We start from the raw sequence: 16,001 nt of genomic DNA on the forward strand, positions 1-16,001 counted from the left end.
AATGGTTGCGGTGGGCAGGAACCCTGAGGCTCCTCTCGCTCCTTCCTTGCCGTTGGCAGGGACCCTGCAGCACCCCAGGTTTCTCCAAGCCCTGTCCTGGAGCTGTGCACTCAGGCAAAGCAGGGAATGTGGCTCTTTGGGACAGGAAAACGTCCCTGTCCCCTCAGCCCTGCACGTTGTTCTGCACACACACAGCTGGCCTTGGCAGCAAAACCTGCTTTTCCCTGCGGATTCCGGGGTCACGGCACAGGTGGAACAGCCAGGGGACAGCCAAGGTGAGCCGGAGCAGCTGCCATCCTGTGGGCTCTGTCCCTTCCAGGACCTCTCCAGGAGCTCAGCCTCCCAGGGCAGCCAGAGGTGATGCAAGTGGATGAAATCCCCGAGAGCTGCCCTGGAGGCTGCAGAGCAGCGATCCATGGGAAAGGGGGACCGGGCTGCTGCAGGAATGGCCAGCACATCTCCATATGGCAGCCGGCTTCTCCTGGCAGCCCCAAATCCAGTTAGGATGAGTAGCTGGAATTACATTTCATTGTTATTTTTAATATTTGAAATGTAGCTTCGATTGCTGGCCTGGTGCTGCTCCGGGGGGAGAAGTATCCATGGAGCAGCAGCCTGGGATAACTTCTCTGGTTTGGAGGGACCAGGAGATATGTCAGGAGGAAAAGCATGTTCCAGAAAGGATTGATTTGATCTTAGATGGGAATGCTTTAAATCCAGGGTGGCAAATTCTATCAGTCAGAGAGTGAGGATTCTTTGGAAGGGAAGGGAAAGGGTCCTGTGTCTAATCCAAGGGAAATCCAGTGCAGAAACCCACTGGAGTCTCAGGCTCACCCAGCAGTGAGAGGATTTATCCCGGAACGACGTCGATTGGAACAGACCCTGAACCCAACCCTATTCCAACACCTTGCAGCAGCCCAGGCTGCTCCAAGCCCCATCCAGCCCGGCCTCGAACACTTCCAGCTCCTCTCTGGCCAGCCTGAGGCCTGGCACCTCGGCATTCTCCGCACAGTGGTCAGCGGTGAGCTGGGGCACACACCGTGCAAAGCTGGCATCCAGGCACAGCCTCGGAGGAGCCACGGTCACCAAACCTGGCTCCCTCCCTGCGTGGAGAAAGGATCTGCAGCTCCCGCAGATGAACTGCCATTTCCTGCCCTACTTAAAAGTGGGGCAGATTTCCAAAAGCGTTTGGGTATGAAAAGACGCGGGGTCCTAGCGGGGAAGCGGTGACACCTGTGACAACGAGCAGCCTATTTCCGAGCGTGTTCTCTCTCAGGTGCCTGCTGAGAAAAGGCACTTCCCAAGGCGTGATCCCACTTCCTCAGCGGTATTTTGGGGCCTCTGAAGCCAAGAGCTTGGCCAGGGCTCTTTGAAGCACTGGGGAATTATGGAATGCTTCAGGCTGGAAGGGATTTTAAGGATCAGCTCACTCCACCCCATGACTGGGCTGCTCCAAGCCCCAGTGTCCAGCCCGGCCTTGGACACTCCCAGGGACAGCCACAGATGCTCTGGGCACCCTGTGGCACCCTCCCAGCCAGGAATTTCTTCCCAATATCCCATCTAAACCTCCCCTTTTCATGGCAGGAGGTCTCCTCTGCCATCCCTGGCCCTCCTTTGCCCCAGAACTCCTGAAAAAACTCCCTCTGCTCTCTGTGCTCAAATGTTTTCCATTTGCCTTAGGCAGTGGACTGAACAAACTCTGCCCCAATTGAAGGTTTCTGAAAAGTGGTCACTTCCCAACCCCAGTGTCCTGGGGTGATTTTATGATGCTCGTATCCCCATTCATCTGTTTAGCCCAGAAATAAGCTTTGCACCTTTAAGATTGGTTCTGAGAGCAAAGGGGTGGGGGAAATGAATGGAATCTGTGGCTTGAGAGGCAGGGGGACGGGGGATTTCCAGCTCCCCACTGCCATTTTCATGGTGACGGTGAAGGCACAGTGATGGGGTGTGTGTCTCCAGGGCAGCAGGGCAGGAGCAGCAGGTGCTGTCCCCGCTGTCCCGTGTGGGGACAGCCCCCGTGTCCCCGCTGTGGCTGCCATGGCAGCAGCTCCAGTCAGACGGAGCCTCCAGCTGCAGCACAGGGAACGCACAGGATGCCGTGTCACACATGAGTGACTCCCGGGCAGCCCAAGTGACAGATGCATTTCCTCGACTCCAGGCCAGGCTCCAGCACAAACCACTCTTCATTTATCAATAATTGGGCCTTAATTTCATTTGGCAGTGCTGGAGCAGCATGCTCAGCTTCCTCTCCAATAGACTCCTGCTAATTAGGCTGGCTTTGGGCATCAATCTCTTGATTTGAGCCTCTAATAATCAGCCCAGATCCTGCTTTTTGCACGGGACGTGGTGGCTTTATCCATAAGTCATTATTAGCCATAATGGAATGGGAATGGGAACCGTTCTGTTATTGATGGCTCCGAGAGGCAGGAGCAGGGATCCCACTCTGCCTCTTCACATGGAATCAAGGCCTTGGTTCCTTTGGCACCCTCTGGAATGAGAAATGTCATGTTCCACTAGGCCCTAGGCACAGAAAAGGGCATTTTGGCATTTTTGGTCCCTTGCAGTCTGTGTATTGGGGAGATTTTGGGGAAGGGTTCATACGGGCACAGAAGTTTGGGTGTGGGGTGGCCAGAGAGGCTGGAGACTCCCCATCCCTGGAAATGTGCCAGGCCAGGGTTTGGAACAACCTGGGACAGAGGAAGGTGTCCCTGCCAGCTTTAAGGTCCCTCCCATCCCAAACCATTCTCTGCAAAGGAGCAAGGCCGGGTTCCTTCGTTTCCCAGCTACCGATGGCAAAGTGTACAATCTAGCAGGGGTCATCTGATGTCACTTTTCCCTCTGTGCCACCCCACAGGTGACAGCCTGAGGGCTGTGGTGCCATGGCCAGCTTTAGGGGAGCGTTCAGCCCCAGCGGTTCCCTCCAGGGAGGGGCTCCCAGCAGTGCTTTCACTCCGAGGGTTTCCTGGCACAGCCCAGCTCGGCGATGGCTCCTCAGGGCTGATTGCTGTGCCCAGATGAGCTCTCGGAGTTTGCTGCACAATCCAATCCACGGCATAATTGAAGAGCAGGAGGAACAAAATTCCTCCTTGTTTCACCCCAGTAACTCCACCAAATTCAGCGGAGAGCGCTCCATATGGTCCCGCACGAGTCGGGTAATGTGTGGATTGTGCCAGAACAAATGAAATCTCCCATGTCTTGCTGGCTGGTTATTATTAAAGATCTGTCCCAGCAATTCATCGGGATTGCAAGGGACTGCAGCCCCCGGAAAAATGATGGATAGTGCTGCCGTGCAGCTCGGAGAGGGATGGAAAAATCTGGCTGAACAGCACTGTGCCCACGTGTGCTCCCTCCACTTCTGGAACAGTCCAACCTCCCTGCTTCAAACCCACTGATTTCCAGGAGGAAAGCAGCTGGATTTCAAGGGCCTCTTCCCCAGTGAGCTGTGCAAGTCCTGGCAGACAACTCCTTCTGGTGTCCTTTGCCCTGGGCTGCAGCCCTGCCACTTAAAAAAGATTTGTTCTGAGGCTTTCAGTGGCCCCGGGCCCTTAACATTTCTTTTGGCCTATAAACAAATTTTATCGTTTTATTGGAGTGAGGAAAATTGCTGCATCCATCTTGGAATGTGGAGCATTACCCCATTAAAGACGGGGAGCTGATTAATAAAATCAGGCTTTAAAAACACTATTTTGAGTATGAAGTTGCTAAGCTTGCTTTCATTGCAGGACCTTTTATTTACTTTGCTCTCATCCAACTTCTGGCCCTAAACCTGGGAGAGGCCGCGGCAGGGAGGTGTGGGCTGCAGAGGGAGGGGGGATTGCTCCTTGTGCTGAAAAGTGGTCACTTCCAACCCCACCTATCTCATTTATGGAATCTGTGGCTTGAGAGGCTGGGGCACGAGGGACTCCAAACACGCCACTGCCCATCTTGATGGTGATGGTGAAGTGCTACCGGCTCCGTGCTGTTCCCAGCTGGAAAGATCACAGGATCTCCTGGGGTGAAGGACCCACCTGGATGAGGAGTGGCCTGCACAGGGCACCCCGAACGGCACCTGTGCCTGCTGTCCAAGCACAGCCCCGGGAGGTGAGCGCATCCTGGGGATGCTGAGGCTCCGTCCTGCCCAGCCCACAGAGCTCCAGTGCTGCTCGGCCTGATGGGAAAGGCCCCGCAGCACCGGGGGCTGCGTTCCAACCCCAAAGGGCCCTTTCCAGCCCCATCCCACAGGCCCTGCAAGCACGGCATCCCATCCCACACAGCTGGGAGCCTGGAGCAGCGGGGCAGGCTTGGAGCACGTCCCAGAGCCCTCATTCCCCGGAGCAGCCCCGGCGCCTTCCCTCCGCTGCCCCCACGGATCGATCCCTTCCTCATTCCCAGACTTTTCTGGGCGGTTACCATGGCAATGCCTTGCCTCAATGGGGTCCTTGTGAACTTGTTTACCATCCCAATTATAACATTTTCCAATCCCGGCTCGTTGCGACAGCTCCGTGTCTCCCATCTGTGCCCGATCCCATCGGCGCTTCCGCAACAATGGCCCGGCAGCTCCCGCGCTGCCCACGCCCGGCCCGGAGCCACTCCCGGGCCGCAGGTGCCGCTGCAGGAGGCGCGGGGCTGCCAGCCCGTGCCCCGTTCCCAGGAGAGAGCCGCTTTTCCACTGGGATACGGCAGGATGGAGGCAGCGGCCTGACTCGGCGGGGATGGCTGGGAGATGGCCCAGGGATGCAGGAGCCCCGGAGCACCCAGGGCCTGAGGGTGCTTGGGATGGAGCTTTTCCCCTCTGGTCCATCCAGGCTGAGCAGGAGCTGAGTGTGGATGTTGTGGGGTCAAGGGAGTGTGGTGTGTTCTGCACCGGGCAGCACCAGAGCACCGAAATTGCCTAAGGAAAAGCTGTTCTTTTAGCAGAAAGCACAGGAAAAGGTAGGAGAAACCAGAGGCTTTCACACACCTGCCAACGGAGAGATTGGAATGGATCCCTTAATCCTGCAGGCAGGAAGGCACTGACACCCACAGGGGAAGCTGCAGCCAAATCATTTCAGGCTGGAGATAAGCAGGCCTGGGGACCAAGTTCCAGCTGGGATGAGAGTGCAGCCACTGGAAGCTCCAAGTCCCCAAATGAAGACCTTCTGGAAGTTTCCTCTGGCAGGACTGGGCCGGGTGCAGCTTTTCTGGGGCGGAGATGAAGTTCAGGCTGATAAAGGTCCCTTGTCTCTGGATCTGGAAGAGAAAAGTGCACTTTAAAAAAAGGAAATCTGTGCAGGGCTGGCCGCTGCCAAGGCGTGACTCAACCCCAACAGGCGCAGATTCCTCCCGGCTCGGGAGTTTTCCAAATAACTCCGTGCTCTCAATGGCTCCATTATGAGCCTGTGAAAGAGCTTTGTGGGCACGGGGCTGGGATGGAGCCCCGCTGCCTCCAGGGCCTTCTCCCGAGGAGCAGAAGCAGATCTGGCTGGCACTGCCCGCCTGCTGGGGGAGCCCTCGCTGGGCTGCAAAACCCAAAGGGCTTTGGCAGCAAAGCGGCAATGGGAATGGTGCAGATGGCCAGGAGAAGTTCCTGAGACACCGGGGAAAAACAATATTGCTCTGGGAAAGAGCAAAACAAAACACAACAGGAATTCACAGTCCCTCAAAGAAAACATTGGAATCTTCCCCAAGGATCACATGAACTGCCTGAACACAGTGCCTGTTTTTTGCATGAGGGTGGGACACGAGGATCCCAGAAACCCAGAGCCATTTCAGTTGAAAAGAGCTCCAGGACCATCTTGTCCAAGCTGCTCCTGGTCCCCACCTTGTCCCCAGCCCAGAGCACTAAGTGCCACCTCCAGTCCTTCCTTGGGCACTCCAAGCCTCCCTGGGCAGCCCCTGCCAGTGCCCGAGTGCCCTCTCCACGGGGAGATCTTTTCCAGCCTCAATGACTCCCTGCCCAGGGAAGGGGGATTTCCCCTCCCCACTGGCCCAGCCTGGAATGCAGCATGGATTTATTCTCTCAGCACAAACAGCACAGGAGATCAGACACTTGCACAGGCTTCCAAAGCACCATTTCTCTCTTTTTCCCTCATCTCCTTTTCATCCTCTTTCTCTGATTCCAATTTGCAATCCTGGAACAGCAACCGAGAGACTTGTGTTTCTGAGCGGCAGCAAAAGGCACTGGGAACCTGCAGAGCATGGAAAGGGCCCAGCAGCAGCTCTGAGTCCCAGATCTCCATCCTCCTGCCCGTGGTCATCCCAGCCCTCCATCCACATCCGCCTCTCCACGTGCCGTGGGGAGCTGCCCTGTGTGTCCATGTGTGGCACTCCTGAAAGGATGGCTCGGTGGCCGGGTGGTTTCAGCTCCCCGTTCCAGCAGTGCCCGTGGCACGCAGTTTAGGGCAGTGCTGCTGTGCCTGCCAGGGTATTTGGGCTGCACTTTGTTTTTTAATCCCGCTAAGCCAGGAACATCTTTCACTCTGTTCAGAGCTGGAAAAGGGAGAGCACAGAAGGCCTGTGTTAAAAATGGATGTGGCTGTGCCACAGGGATGGGCTCGGATTGTCTGCAGTGCCACAGGGACGCGGGCACAGGGAACGGGCTTGGAGGAGCCTCAGTCACCCGGATCCTGCCTGGAGCTCACACCCAGAAACCCCTGTGGGACACAAACCAGATCCAGGAGCTCTGGGGAAGAGGAACAGGAACCAAAGCCAGCTCCCAGTCTGCAGCACAGCCGGGGTGTGTGGATAGCAGGATGGTATCTCTCTCCTTCCCGTGGAGCATATCCTTCCCGTGGAGCATCTCCTTGCAGTAGAGCTTCTCCTTGCAGTGGAGCATCACCCTCAGCCTCTCTCCAGCTGTGGCTCTTCCTCCCTCCCCCTTAATCCATGCTAGTTTTCAAACAACACCTATCCCGCTTCCCAACTCCTCAGAAGAAGGATTTGCTAAAACAGGGATTTAATATTCCCCTTCCTGTCTCATCCCCTCCTTTGGATGGTTTCTGGTGCTGGAAGGAAGGAGCTTGGAGTCTGCTGGAATTTGAGGGACAAAGGGGGCAGTGGTCTGTGCTTCTGGAGTGTTGGGTTTCAATGGGAGCAGCACGGTCTCCAGTGGCTGCTGTGATTAAGTGGGAAGGGAGGTGCTGGGAACGCCAGGTTTCCATTTGCAGTACAAACACTTCCCAAAATTACGCCTGCTCGGTGACAAAAGTGCCACCTGCGTGAAGGCAGGGAAGAGCAGCTTCTCCCATCCATCTCAAAAGAGTGTGGAAGCACGAGCCAGGCTGAGCAGTGGGAGCAGGAGGCTCTTGGGAGAGTGCCTCCATGGGGTCTGAGGAGCTCTGGGCACTGGGCACTCACTGCTGCCTCTGGAAGGGCTGCAGCTCTGCCCCCTGCATTCCCTCTGGGCAGATCCTTGTGTTTGCCCGGCTCCTGCCTCTGGAAGGGCTGCAGCTCTGCCCCCTGCATTCCCTCTGGGCAGATCCTTGTGTTTGCCCGGCTCCTGCCTCTGGAAGGGCTGCAGCTCTGCCCCCTGCATTCCCTCTGGGCAGATCCTTGTGTTTGCCCGGCTCCTGCCTCTGGAAGGGCTGCAGCTCTGCCCCCTGCATTCCCTCTGGGCAGATCCTTGTGTTTGCCCGGCTCCTGCCTCTGGAAGGGCTGCAGCTCTGCCCCCTGCATTCCCTCTGGGCAGATCCTTGTGTTTGCCCGGCTCCTGCCTGCTGCTGCCCCTCTTCCTGCTGTGCTCTGGAGGCTCCGGAGCTGGGAGAGGCCGCTTCTCTTTCGGGAGAAGCAACAATCGCTTCCATTGAGCAGCTGGGAAGTGAATCCCGGAGCGGTGGAGGGACGCACGTAGCTGCCGGGACATCTGCGGCATCTCTGCCCCATCCTCCAGCCTTCCTCCTCTCCTCTGCTCCGGAGCCACCCTAAGCCAGCCCGGCTCCCCCGGCGCTGCGCAGCAGCTCTGGCTGTAATGGCAACTATTCCATGACTGGAAACTAGGGGGAAGAATTTCACCGGGATGGGAGCTGCCGGGAAAAGGCGGCTGGCGCGGGGACGGAGCCGCTTCCCCCTCTTCCCTCGTGCTTCTGCAAGTCACAACTTTGTCAGGCTGTGAATTCCCAAAGCCTGCGGGCTCCCCCTCTTTCCCAAGTCGCTGCTGGGCGGGGGGCCAGGGAAGCGCGGGGGGAATCGCATCCTCGCTGCAGCCGGGGAAGGGAGCCAGCATCGGGGACAGCCAGGGAGTCACCTTGTCCCGGTGGTTCCTAACGCGGGACTGGAGGGATGGGCAGCGCCCGTGACCTTGGAATGATTCCGGTGACACGGAAGGGAACCAAGCCCCTCTCCAGCGCTCCTTGAAGCGCTGGGAAGGGCTCTGTCTCCCTGGGCCCTTCCCTTCTCCAGGCTGGCCACCCCCTGGGAGCGCAGCGGGGATCCCTGAGCGGGGCCAAGGGTGCTCGTTCCCAGGTTGCACAAAGCAGGGACAGGAAGCTCCTTTGCAGGGAGCAGAAGGAAATGCAGGCACCCCTGGGAGTGTCCCCGTGGAGCGGCTGAAGGACAGGCCACAGCTGCGTGGAAGTGAAATCCTCTGGAAAAGCAGGAGATCTGCAAGGCTCCCTCCTCCTCCTCCCCCTGCCCGTGTGATGCAGAGCTGCTTCCCGGGGTAGACACTTCTCCCGCTCGTTCCAAGCAGAAGGGAGCCATGGTGACTTGGCAGGAGCTGAAGATCCGCCTTTGGAGCATGAATCAGCCCCATCATTTGTGAGCAAAGGAACATTTTGGGAGGATTTATGGCAAAGCACGCTCCCATCGGATCTGCTGTCACAGAGCCTGCTAAAGGCTCCAGATAAAAGGGTTGCAGTTTACAGCCCTGGAAAATTGGAATGAATTCCCTGCTGGGAGCACGCGGCAAGGGCTCGCAGGGATCCTGCCCGTGGACCAGGAGGGCTGGAAAAGCAGCTCCAAGGGCACGGGCATGGGGCTGGCTGTGCTGAACCATCCTGCTGGCAGCTCTGGGACGATCCTGACAGGGAGCTCTTAACCCTGACCCACGGAGCGTCAAGACAGGGAAAAACTGGGAATAGTTTTATGGGAGACTTCCTGCTTTTCCATCCAGGGCCTCTGACCCGTCAGGAAAATCTTTTCCCAGTAATTTATTTTTCCTTGTTGAAAGTTAATATTTCATGATGTCCACAGGCTTCTGCTATCCAGAACTGCAGTATTACCCCAGGTCAGGCAGGAAAAGGCTGAATTCAGGGATATTCCCATCCAGCCCAGCCTCCACCATGAACCTCCTGATCAAAGTGCAAGCGATGAAATCCCACTGCTAAGCATCCCAAAATATTGCTCCATCCAATAGCCCAAGCTACTCGAAATTCAAGAGTTGCACTTAAACCTGCCACGGAATCTGTCCCACACCTGGGAAACACGTGGGAAAGGCCGAGTTTCTTCCAGGATATCCCAGGAGGTTCAAGCTCAAAAGGCAAAGGAAAATTTCTCAAGTTTGAAGTGAGAATGTTAATACATTGTACAAAAATAATTAGGAAGTTTGGGAGAAAAAAGTAAGAAGCTTGAACAAAAAATAAGTTTGTAGAATGAAATTGAGGAAGTTTGCACCAACAAATTAAGGAAGACTGGAAAGGATAAGTTTGTACAAAAGGAAGTTTGCGCAGAAAATTAGGAAGTTTGTCACAAAATTAAGAAGTTTGTCACAAAATTAAGAAGTTTGCTGTAAAAGCTTCTCAAGTGAGAGCCCAGAATCTTTCGCAGGGAGGAGCTGCACAAAAGCAGCTCCCTGAACATGTTTTGCCTTTCCCAAAGCTGTTCCCTAAATGTCACTTTTATCGCCTTCTCTCCCAGCCTTTATGACCATATGTGTTTTTATGATATTCACAACATGCTTGTGCCACACAAGATGCAAATGCAATTTCCTGCTGGAACGGCTCAATATGCACAGCAACACGGAGGGACACAAAGGAAGGAGAGGTGCCCGCGGGCCGTCTGCCCCCACCCCCGCGGGAATTACCTGGGGAAGGGTTCTGGCCACACCTCGGCCCCAGCCCTTCCTCAGGGGAGCCGCCTCCTCCTCCTCCTGGTGGCATCAGAGCTTGGAGACACCTCCCGGGTCACAGAGCCCAGCCTGTGTCCCCGAGTGCCTCCCTGGACACCTCCAAGGAACCTTTCCCTGGGGAAATTCCTCCTGAACTCCCCTGGCACGGCCTGAGCCTGTTTCCTTGCGTCCTGCCAGAACTGCACCTCTTTCTGCGAGGAGGGGCTGGATTGTTCACTGCTTGTCCTGTTACAGCTCCAGAGAGCTGGAGAGGGGCCCTGGGCCAGGCATGAGGTGGCAAATTCCATCCTGGGATTGATAATCAGGGATAGCAGCTCAGGAAATAGAAAACATCAGAGAGGGAATCTTGAAAACCAGAGCAGAGCATCCAAAAATAGGAAGAGCTAGGGAAATCCCATTTCCTGTGGAATTTTAAACACATTGGGGCTGGTTTTTCCAGCTGGGAGCAAGTGTCGCAGTGCCTCCCAAAGTGCAGATCAGCAGTTTGGGTTAGTCCTGGCGGGGGAAAAATGGGAAAAAGAAATCATTGTCCTTAAAATATTCATCCCTCGGCTCCCAGCCTGACACGTGTAGTGGCTGGGAGGGAAATTCCTCGGGGCTGCAGCCGCCTGCTCTTGGCCCGGCTCGGAATTACTCACGGAATAATAAATGGCCATGAATTATTTACGGCTTTCCCGTGTAGGACGCTGCAGACAATTCCCACCTTGCGGTGCTCCTGCCCTGGCTCGGGGAATCCCGCGGATCCAGGGGGGGCTGCCTCCAGCTGTGGGGCATTCCCGCCGTGCCCGCTACTCCCGACCCCCCCTGCCAACGGGAACGTGGCTGGATAAATCCCGGGAAAATGCCACCACTTCTGCGAGAGCAGCTGATGGAGTTACTCGTGGCAAGGGGGGTTCAGACTGATCCCCTTCTCCCAGTTATAAAGCAGCTCCTGGGTGGGTTTTCCAGGGGGGCTGCTGCTGGGATTTGGGGTGATCCCGGTGCGGATCCAGCCTGGCCATCAGTGGGATCAGCACGTGTGGCCCTCCTGGACTCCAGCCCCAGCCACTGGGAAATGTTCTGACTGTATGGATTTCTACCTGGAAAGGGCAATTTAATGGAAAATATAAAAAATCCTGACTCAAACACAGACAATTAATTGAATTTGACTCAAATAATCCGGGATCCCAGAGGGATGAGGCCACACAATTAACTGGGAGTGGAGGAGTTGTGTCAGTGCTGCTGTGAGGCAGGAATTTGGGATCTGCTCCCTGCCTGTGTCAGTGCTGCTGTGAGGCAGGAATTTGGGATCTGCTCCCTGCCTGTGTCAGTGCTGCTGTGAGGCAGGAATTTGGGATCTGCTCCCTGCCTGTGTCAGTGCTGCTGTGAGACAGGAATTTGGGATCTGCTCCCTGCCTGTGTCAGTGCTGCTGTGAGGCAGGAATTTGGGATCTGCTCCCTGCTTGTGTCAGTGCTGCTGTGAGGCAGGAATTTGGGATCTGCTCCCTGCCTGTGCCAGTAGGGCTGTGAGGCAGGAATTTGGGATCTGCTCCCTGCCTGTGTCAGTGCTGCTGTGAGGCAGGAATTTGGGATCTGCTCCCTGCCTGTGCCAGTGCTGCTGTGAGGCAGGAATTTGGGATCTGCTCCCTGCCTGTGTCAGTGCTGCTGTGAGGCAGGAATTTGGGATCTGCTCCCTGCCTGTGTCAGTGCTGCTGTGAGGCAGGAATTTGGGATCTGCTCCCTGCCTGTGTCAGTGCTGCTGTGAGGCAGGAATTTGGGATCTGCTCCCTGCCTGTGTCAGTGCTGCTGTGAGGCAGGAATTTGGGATCTGCTCCCTGCCTGGCTGAGCTGGAGGAGAATCCCCCAGATGTCTCCCTAATCCACAGCAGGGTTTTTCCCCGCCGTGCAGTATCGCCTTGTCCTAATTTAGGAGCTTTTGTGCCTCCTCCTAAAGAAGCCCAGAACAAGAGGATTAAGGGAACAACTCGCAGCAAATCCCAGCCCGTGGTATTGCTCGGTGCCGGCCGAACAATCCCGATCTAATTGATCAGGGCATTAATTCCCCCTGATCTCTGTGTGCTGGGGTGGCCTGCTGGGAGATTCCTAATCAAATTACGACTAATTCCCAGCAATCTGACACCGCCGAGCCTTTGTCTCTCTTTTAGGGAGTCGGGGGATATGAAATGTGTTTGCCATGGCCTGGAAAAAGGCTCTGAGATCACGGCACTCAAGGCACTCCCCGCACTGATGGCTTTGGGAATTCCAGGGCTGCTCATCCCTTCTGAGCAGAGTTAAAAATAGAGCTGGAACTGGGAGCGATTTTACCTCCCAGCAGGAGCAAAGGAGCGGGGACGCGTCCTCATCTGGGCTGAATCAGGGACTGATGGATTTCATCCCATCCCCGGGGCTCCTCAGCCAGGTGCTCCCCTCTGACCCCAGGCTGTGAACAGCTCCCAGGTTTCAGGTTCCTGTGTTTGGAAACTCCAATAAAAGGTGCTTTATTGATTCTAATTAAATCTTTTTTTTCCGAGGTGGAGCAGATCCCAGTTAACTTTAATTTAGGGCTGACATTTACCCGCTGCTGGAGGAGGGGGAATTCCAAGTGGACAATTCATTGCAATTTGAGGGAAAAACATCCCTGAAATGCCAGAAAAGTGCATATTTAACATTTGCAGTAATTAAGTGATTTTAATTTAATAATAAATCCCTCTTGTCTCTATTTCCCCTCATCCCTCACTCCTGGCCTGGCACAGGGATTGAACTGCACTAATTCCTCCTTTTTCCAGTGTAAATAAGCTTTAATTCCTTTTTTCCAGCCAGGCAGCACCTTCATAATTTCACTTTTTTGTCAAGAAATCCTTCATTTGGAGTTGGTTTTTTTACTGCAACAAGTCTTTCCCTCCATCTCACAAAGCAAGTCCAGACTATCCTGCACCTGGTCCGGGTGGGAATTCCTCTCCAGCACCATCTGGAATGGTTTTTATGGAAACACAAAGAAAATTCTGCCATAACCCCCCTGGCTGCCCTCACACATCCTCCAACTCTTTTCCAAAGTCACATTTGCGGGTTTTTTCCTTGGAAGTACCTGCATTTTTGGGATGCAACGTGCAAGGGAGGAGATTTTGCTTTAAATGCTGGGATTTGGGGTGGGGATCCAGGGCAGGAGGAGCTTGGGTCCAGCTGGAGTGAGTCTGGAGGGGGCCACGGGGCTGCTCCAGGGCTGGAGCCCCTCTGCTCTGGAGCCAGCCTGGGAAAACTGGGAATGTTCAACTGGAGAAGAGAAGGGAGAGCTCAGAGCCCTTCCAGTGGCTAAAGGGGCTCCAGGAGAGGATTGGGGGACAGCCCTCAGGGAATGGCTTCCATTGCCAGAGGGGATATTGGGATGGAAATCCTGGCTGGGAGGGTGGGCAGGCCCTGGCACGGGGTGCCCAGAGCAGCTGGATCCCTGGCCGTGCCCAAGGCCGGGTTAGACGTTGGTGCTTGGAGCAGCCTGGGATGAAATGATCCTTCAGATCCTCCCAAGGTGAGGTTTCCCTGAGGGGGGCTGGACCCCCACCCTCCCTGCAGCCCTTCCCTTGTCCTCCCTGAGTGTCCAGCTGGAACACCTGCACCAAGCCCTCTGGAATGTGCCCTTCATCCATCTCAGTGTCCCCAGCCTTTGCTGACTGTGCCCCTTGGGCTCCATCTGTTTGCCCTGCCCGGGTCCTGGGGTCACCCCCTTTTGGGGGGGTGGGCTTAATGACAGCCATTAGTTAGGAGCTGTTAATGAAGTTCCTGTCCTAATGAAGCTGCTTTGCTGTGGTGGAGCAAGGGATGGGAGCCCCTGGCTGGGATTCAGCCAGGTGACTGCCATTAATAAAGAAAGGGAAGTGTGGAAAGGCACCCAGGCTGCCCAGCCCGACTGCACGGGGAGCTCAGGGATTTGGGCACCAGCATGGGCAGCTCAGGGAATGAGGGCTGTGAAGTGCTGGGCTCTCACCCTGGCACACCTCCGCCCTTCCCGGGTCAGGTTTGTCCTGGCAAAGCTCAGCCCTTCCCGGGTCAGGTTTGTCCTGGCAAAGCTCAGCCCTTCCCTGCTCAGGTTTGTCCTGGCAAAGCTCAGCCCTTCCCTGCTCAGGTTTGTCCAGGCAAAGCTCAGCCCTTCCCTGCTCAGGTTTGTCCTGTCCCATCCCATCCTGGCAAAGCTCAGCCCTTCCCTGCTCAGGTTTGTCCTGTCCCATCCCATCCTGGCAAAGCTCAGCCCTTCCCTGCTCAGGTTTGTCCTGCAAACATTCCCATCTTTCGTGCTCCCAAGTTTGCCCAAGCCCCTGCTGTGTGGCAGTATTCAGGAATTTGGGATTGTATTTTCCCCTGTGATATTAAATTCTGCCCTTTGTGTGAATACAACTCTGAAAAAATGTATTACTCCCATTTTAAAGCATTTTATCCTGGTTTCCTTTTGGAATCACATCCCGTCCCATGGGGTTTGCTCATCTACAGCCTCTGGCTGTGTATTTCCAGAGAGGATAAGAAATGTACAAACAGAAATATTTGTGCTACAACGTTCCTGACTTTTCAACGATGGCAAAGTTTGTTGACAGAACGAGGTGAAAACACCAAATATTTGGGATGAAACATGCCTGGCTTCAAGTGGAAACCTGCTTCCCATATTGCCTGTTCCTCCTGATGGTTCGTCATGCAGAAACCCAGGAGCAGCAACCCCAGTAAGGGCAGTGGCTGGAACTGGGGAGTGTCCAAGCACCCCAGCCACCTGGGCTCTCCCCACCCATCTGTCCCGGGACCTTCCCCAGCCAGTCCCCATCCCAGGTTTGATTTAGCTCTGCTGGACTAAGCACATTATTAATTGGGTCTCTTTTATTTACAGAATATCTGCTGGGGTGGGTAATTGAGTTTGGGGAGCGCAGTAATTAAAAAAGTCCGAGGAGCAATAAACGGGGGCGTCCGTAAATAACGGCCTCGGAGCAGGGACATCCATCACCCGGATTAAATGATTGCAGATCATATTTGAACTCCTTAATTCTAGTTTATGGCTTCCTGAGGATTTACAGTGCTGCTGCCTTCGGTTTGCTCCTCCTTCCCCAGAGAAGCAGCTTTCCAAGAGCCCTTGGGTATTCCGGGTTGCAATCTCAGCGTCCTGGGATCTCTGGGGGCAGCTCCAGGGAATGTGTGGCAGGAGAAGAGCAGAGGGTGAGTCCCCCCGTGATTCCCAGCTGAGGGATGCGTTCCAGGCGCTGGGAATGGGATTTTTCCAGGATGAAGGGCTGTGCCAGGAGCGGCTGGCACCCCCCGGGGAATTCTGGCAGCCTGTCCAAGGACATGTGGCACGGAGCGGGTGCCAGGGAACCTTACCTTTCCTTGGGATGCAACGGCAGGGGCTTCGTGGAGGGATCTGCCCTTGCAGGGGGGGGCAAGGAGCAGCTTTGAAAAGGATTTCCATCCTGGCCAGCAGTAGGGAATTCTGCTGATTGAAATGGGGGATTCTGCAGGGACAGTCGGGCTGCACTGCATCCCCTGGGGCTGGAGTGCAACACGATGGAGCTTCTCAACACTGACCCACTATGTTACACGGCATTTTCCATTTCAGCCCACTTCTACAGCTTTCATTTTATTCTAAATTCCTGTAAGAAGGGAATTCCTGGGCTGCTGCAGCTGCTGCCGTTTGAAGTTTATTTACCTGGTTTTCCCCAGCGAGCTGAACTTCCTGCCCTGTCCTTTTTGGAGCATGGATCTTTCTGGAATGCACTTGCTGTGGAGAGCAGGGATCAGTTTGGGAGGTTTGCTCTCCCAGAATTCCACGCTTTGCTGGCACGGGATCAAAAGATGACAAACATCCTGCAAGAAGACAGAGGCTTTATTGTTGCTGTTTGGGGGGATCGGCACGTCCGAGGTGGGGCTGGGGCTGGGGCTGGGCTGAGTGATTCCAACCTGCATTTCATTGTGGATTGATCATTCTGCCTGGTTTTGGGAATGCAAAAACCTCCATCTGGAGGGATGGAGAGCTGCT

The 16,001-nt window shown here is 55.2% G+C and overlaps 1 protein-coding gene across 2 annotated transcripts; it reads right to left on the reverse strand.

Moving 5' to 3' along the window:
* Positions 1-3,743: 3,743 nt before the first annotated feature.
* Positions 3,744-15,782, reverse strand: LOC119696162. 2 transcript variants are annotated; one of them, XM_038125835.1, is made up of 3 exons: positions 15,672-15,782; positions 4,937-5,205; positions 3,744-4,867 (listed from the first exon to the last, which is right to left on the reverse strand). In XM_038125835.1, exon 3 carries the CDS (start codon positions 4,775-4,777, stop codon positions 3,860-3,862), a length of 918 nt encoding a protein of 305 aa, XP_037981763.1. In that variant the 5' UTR covers positions 4,778-4,867; positions 4,937-5,205; positions 15,672-15,782; the 3' UTR covers positions 3,744-3,859. The 2 variants fall into 2 exon arrangements, with proteins under 2 accessions (XP_037981763.1, XP_037981762.1); XM_038125834.1 differs by having other exon boundaries at positions 3,744-5,205.
* Positions 15,783-16,001: the final 219 nt, after the last annotated feature.

This window comes from Motacilla alba, chromosome Z (assembly GCF_015832195.1).
Source record: "Motacilla alba alba isolate MOTALB_02 chromosome Z, Motacilla_alba_V1.0_pri, whole genome shotgun sequence".
NCBI classification, from domain to species: domain Eukaryota; kingdom Metazoa; phylum Chordata; class Aves; order Passeriformes; family Motacillidae; genus Motacilla; species Motacilla alba.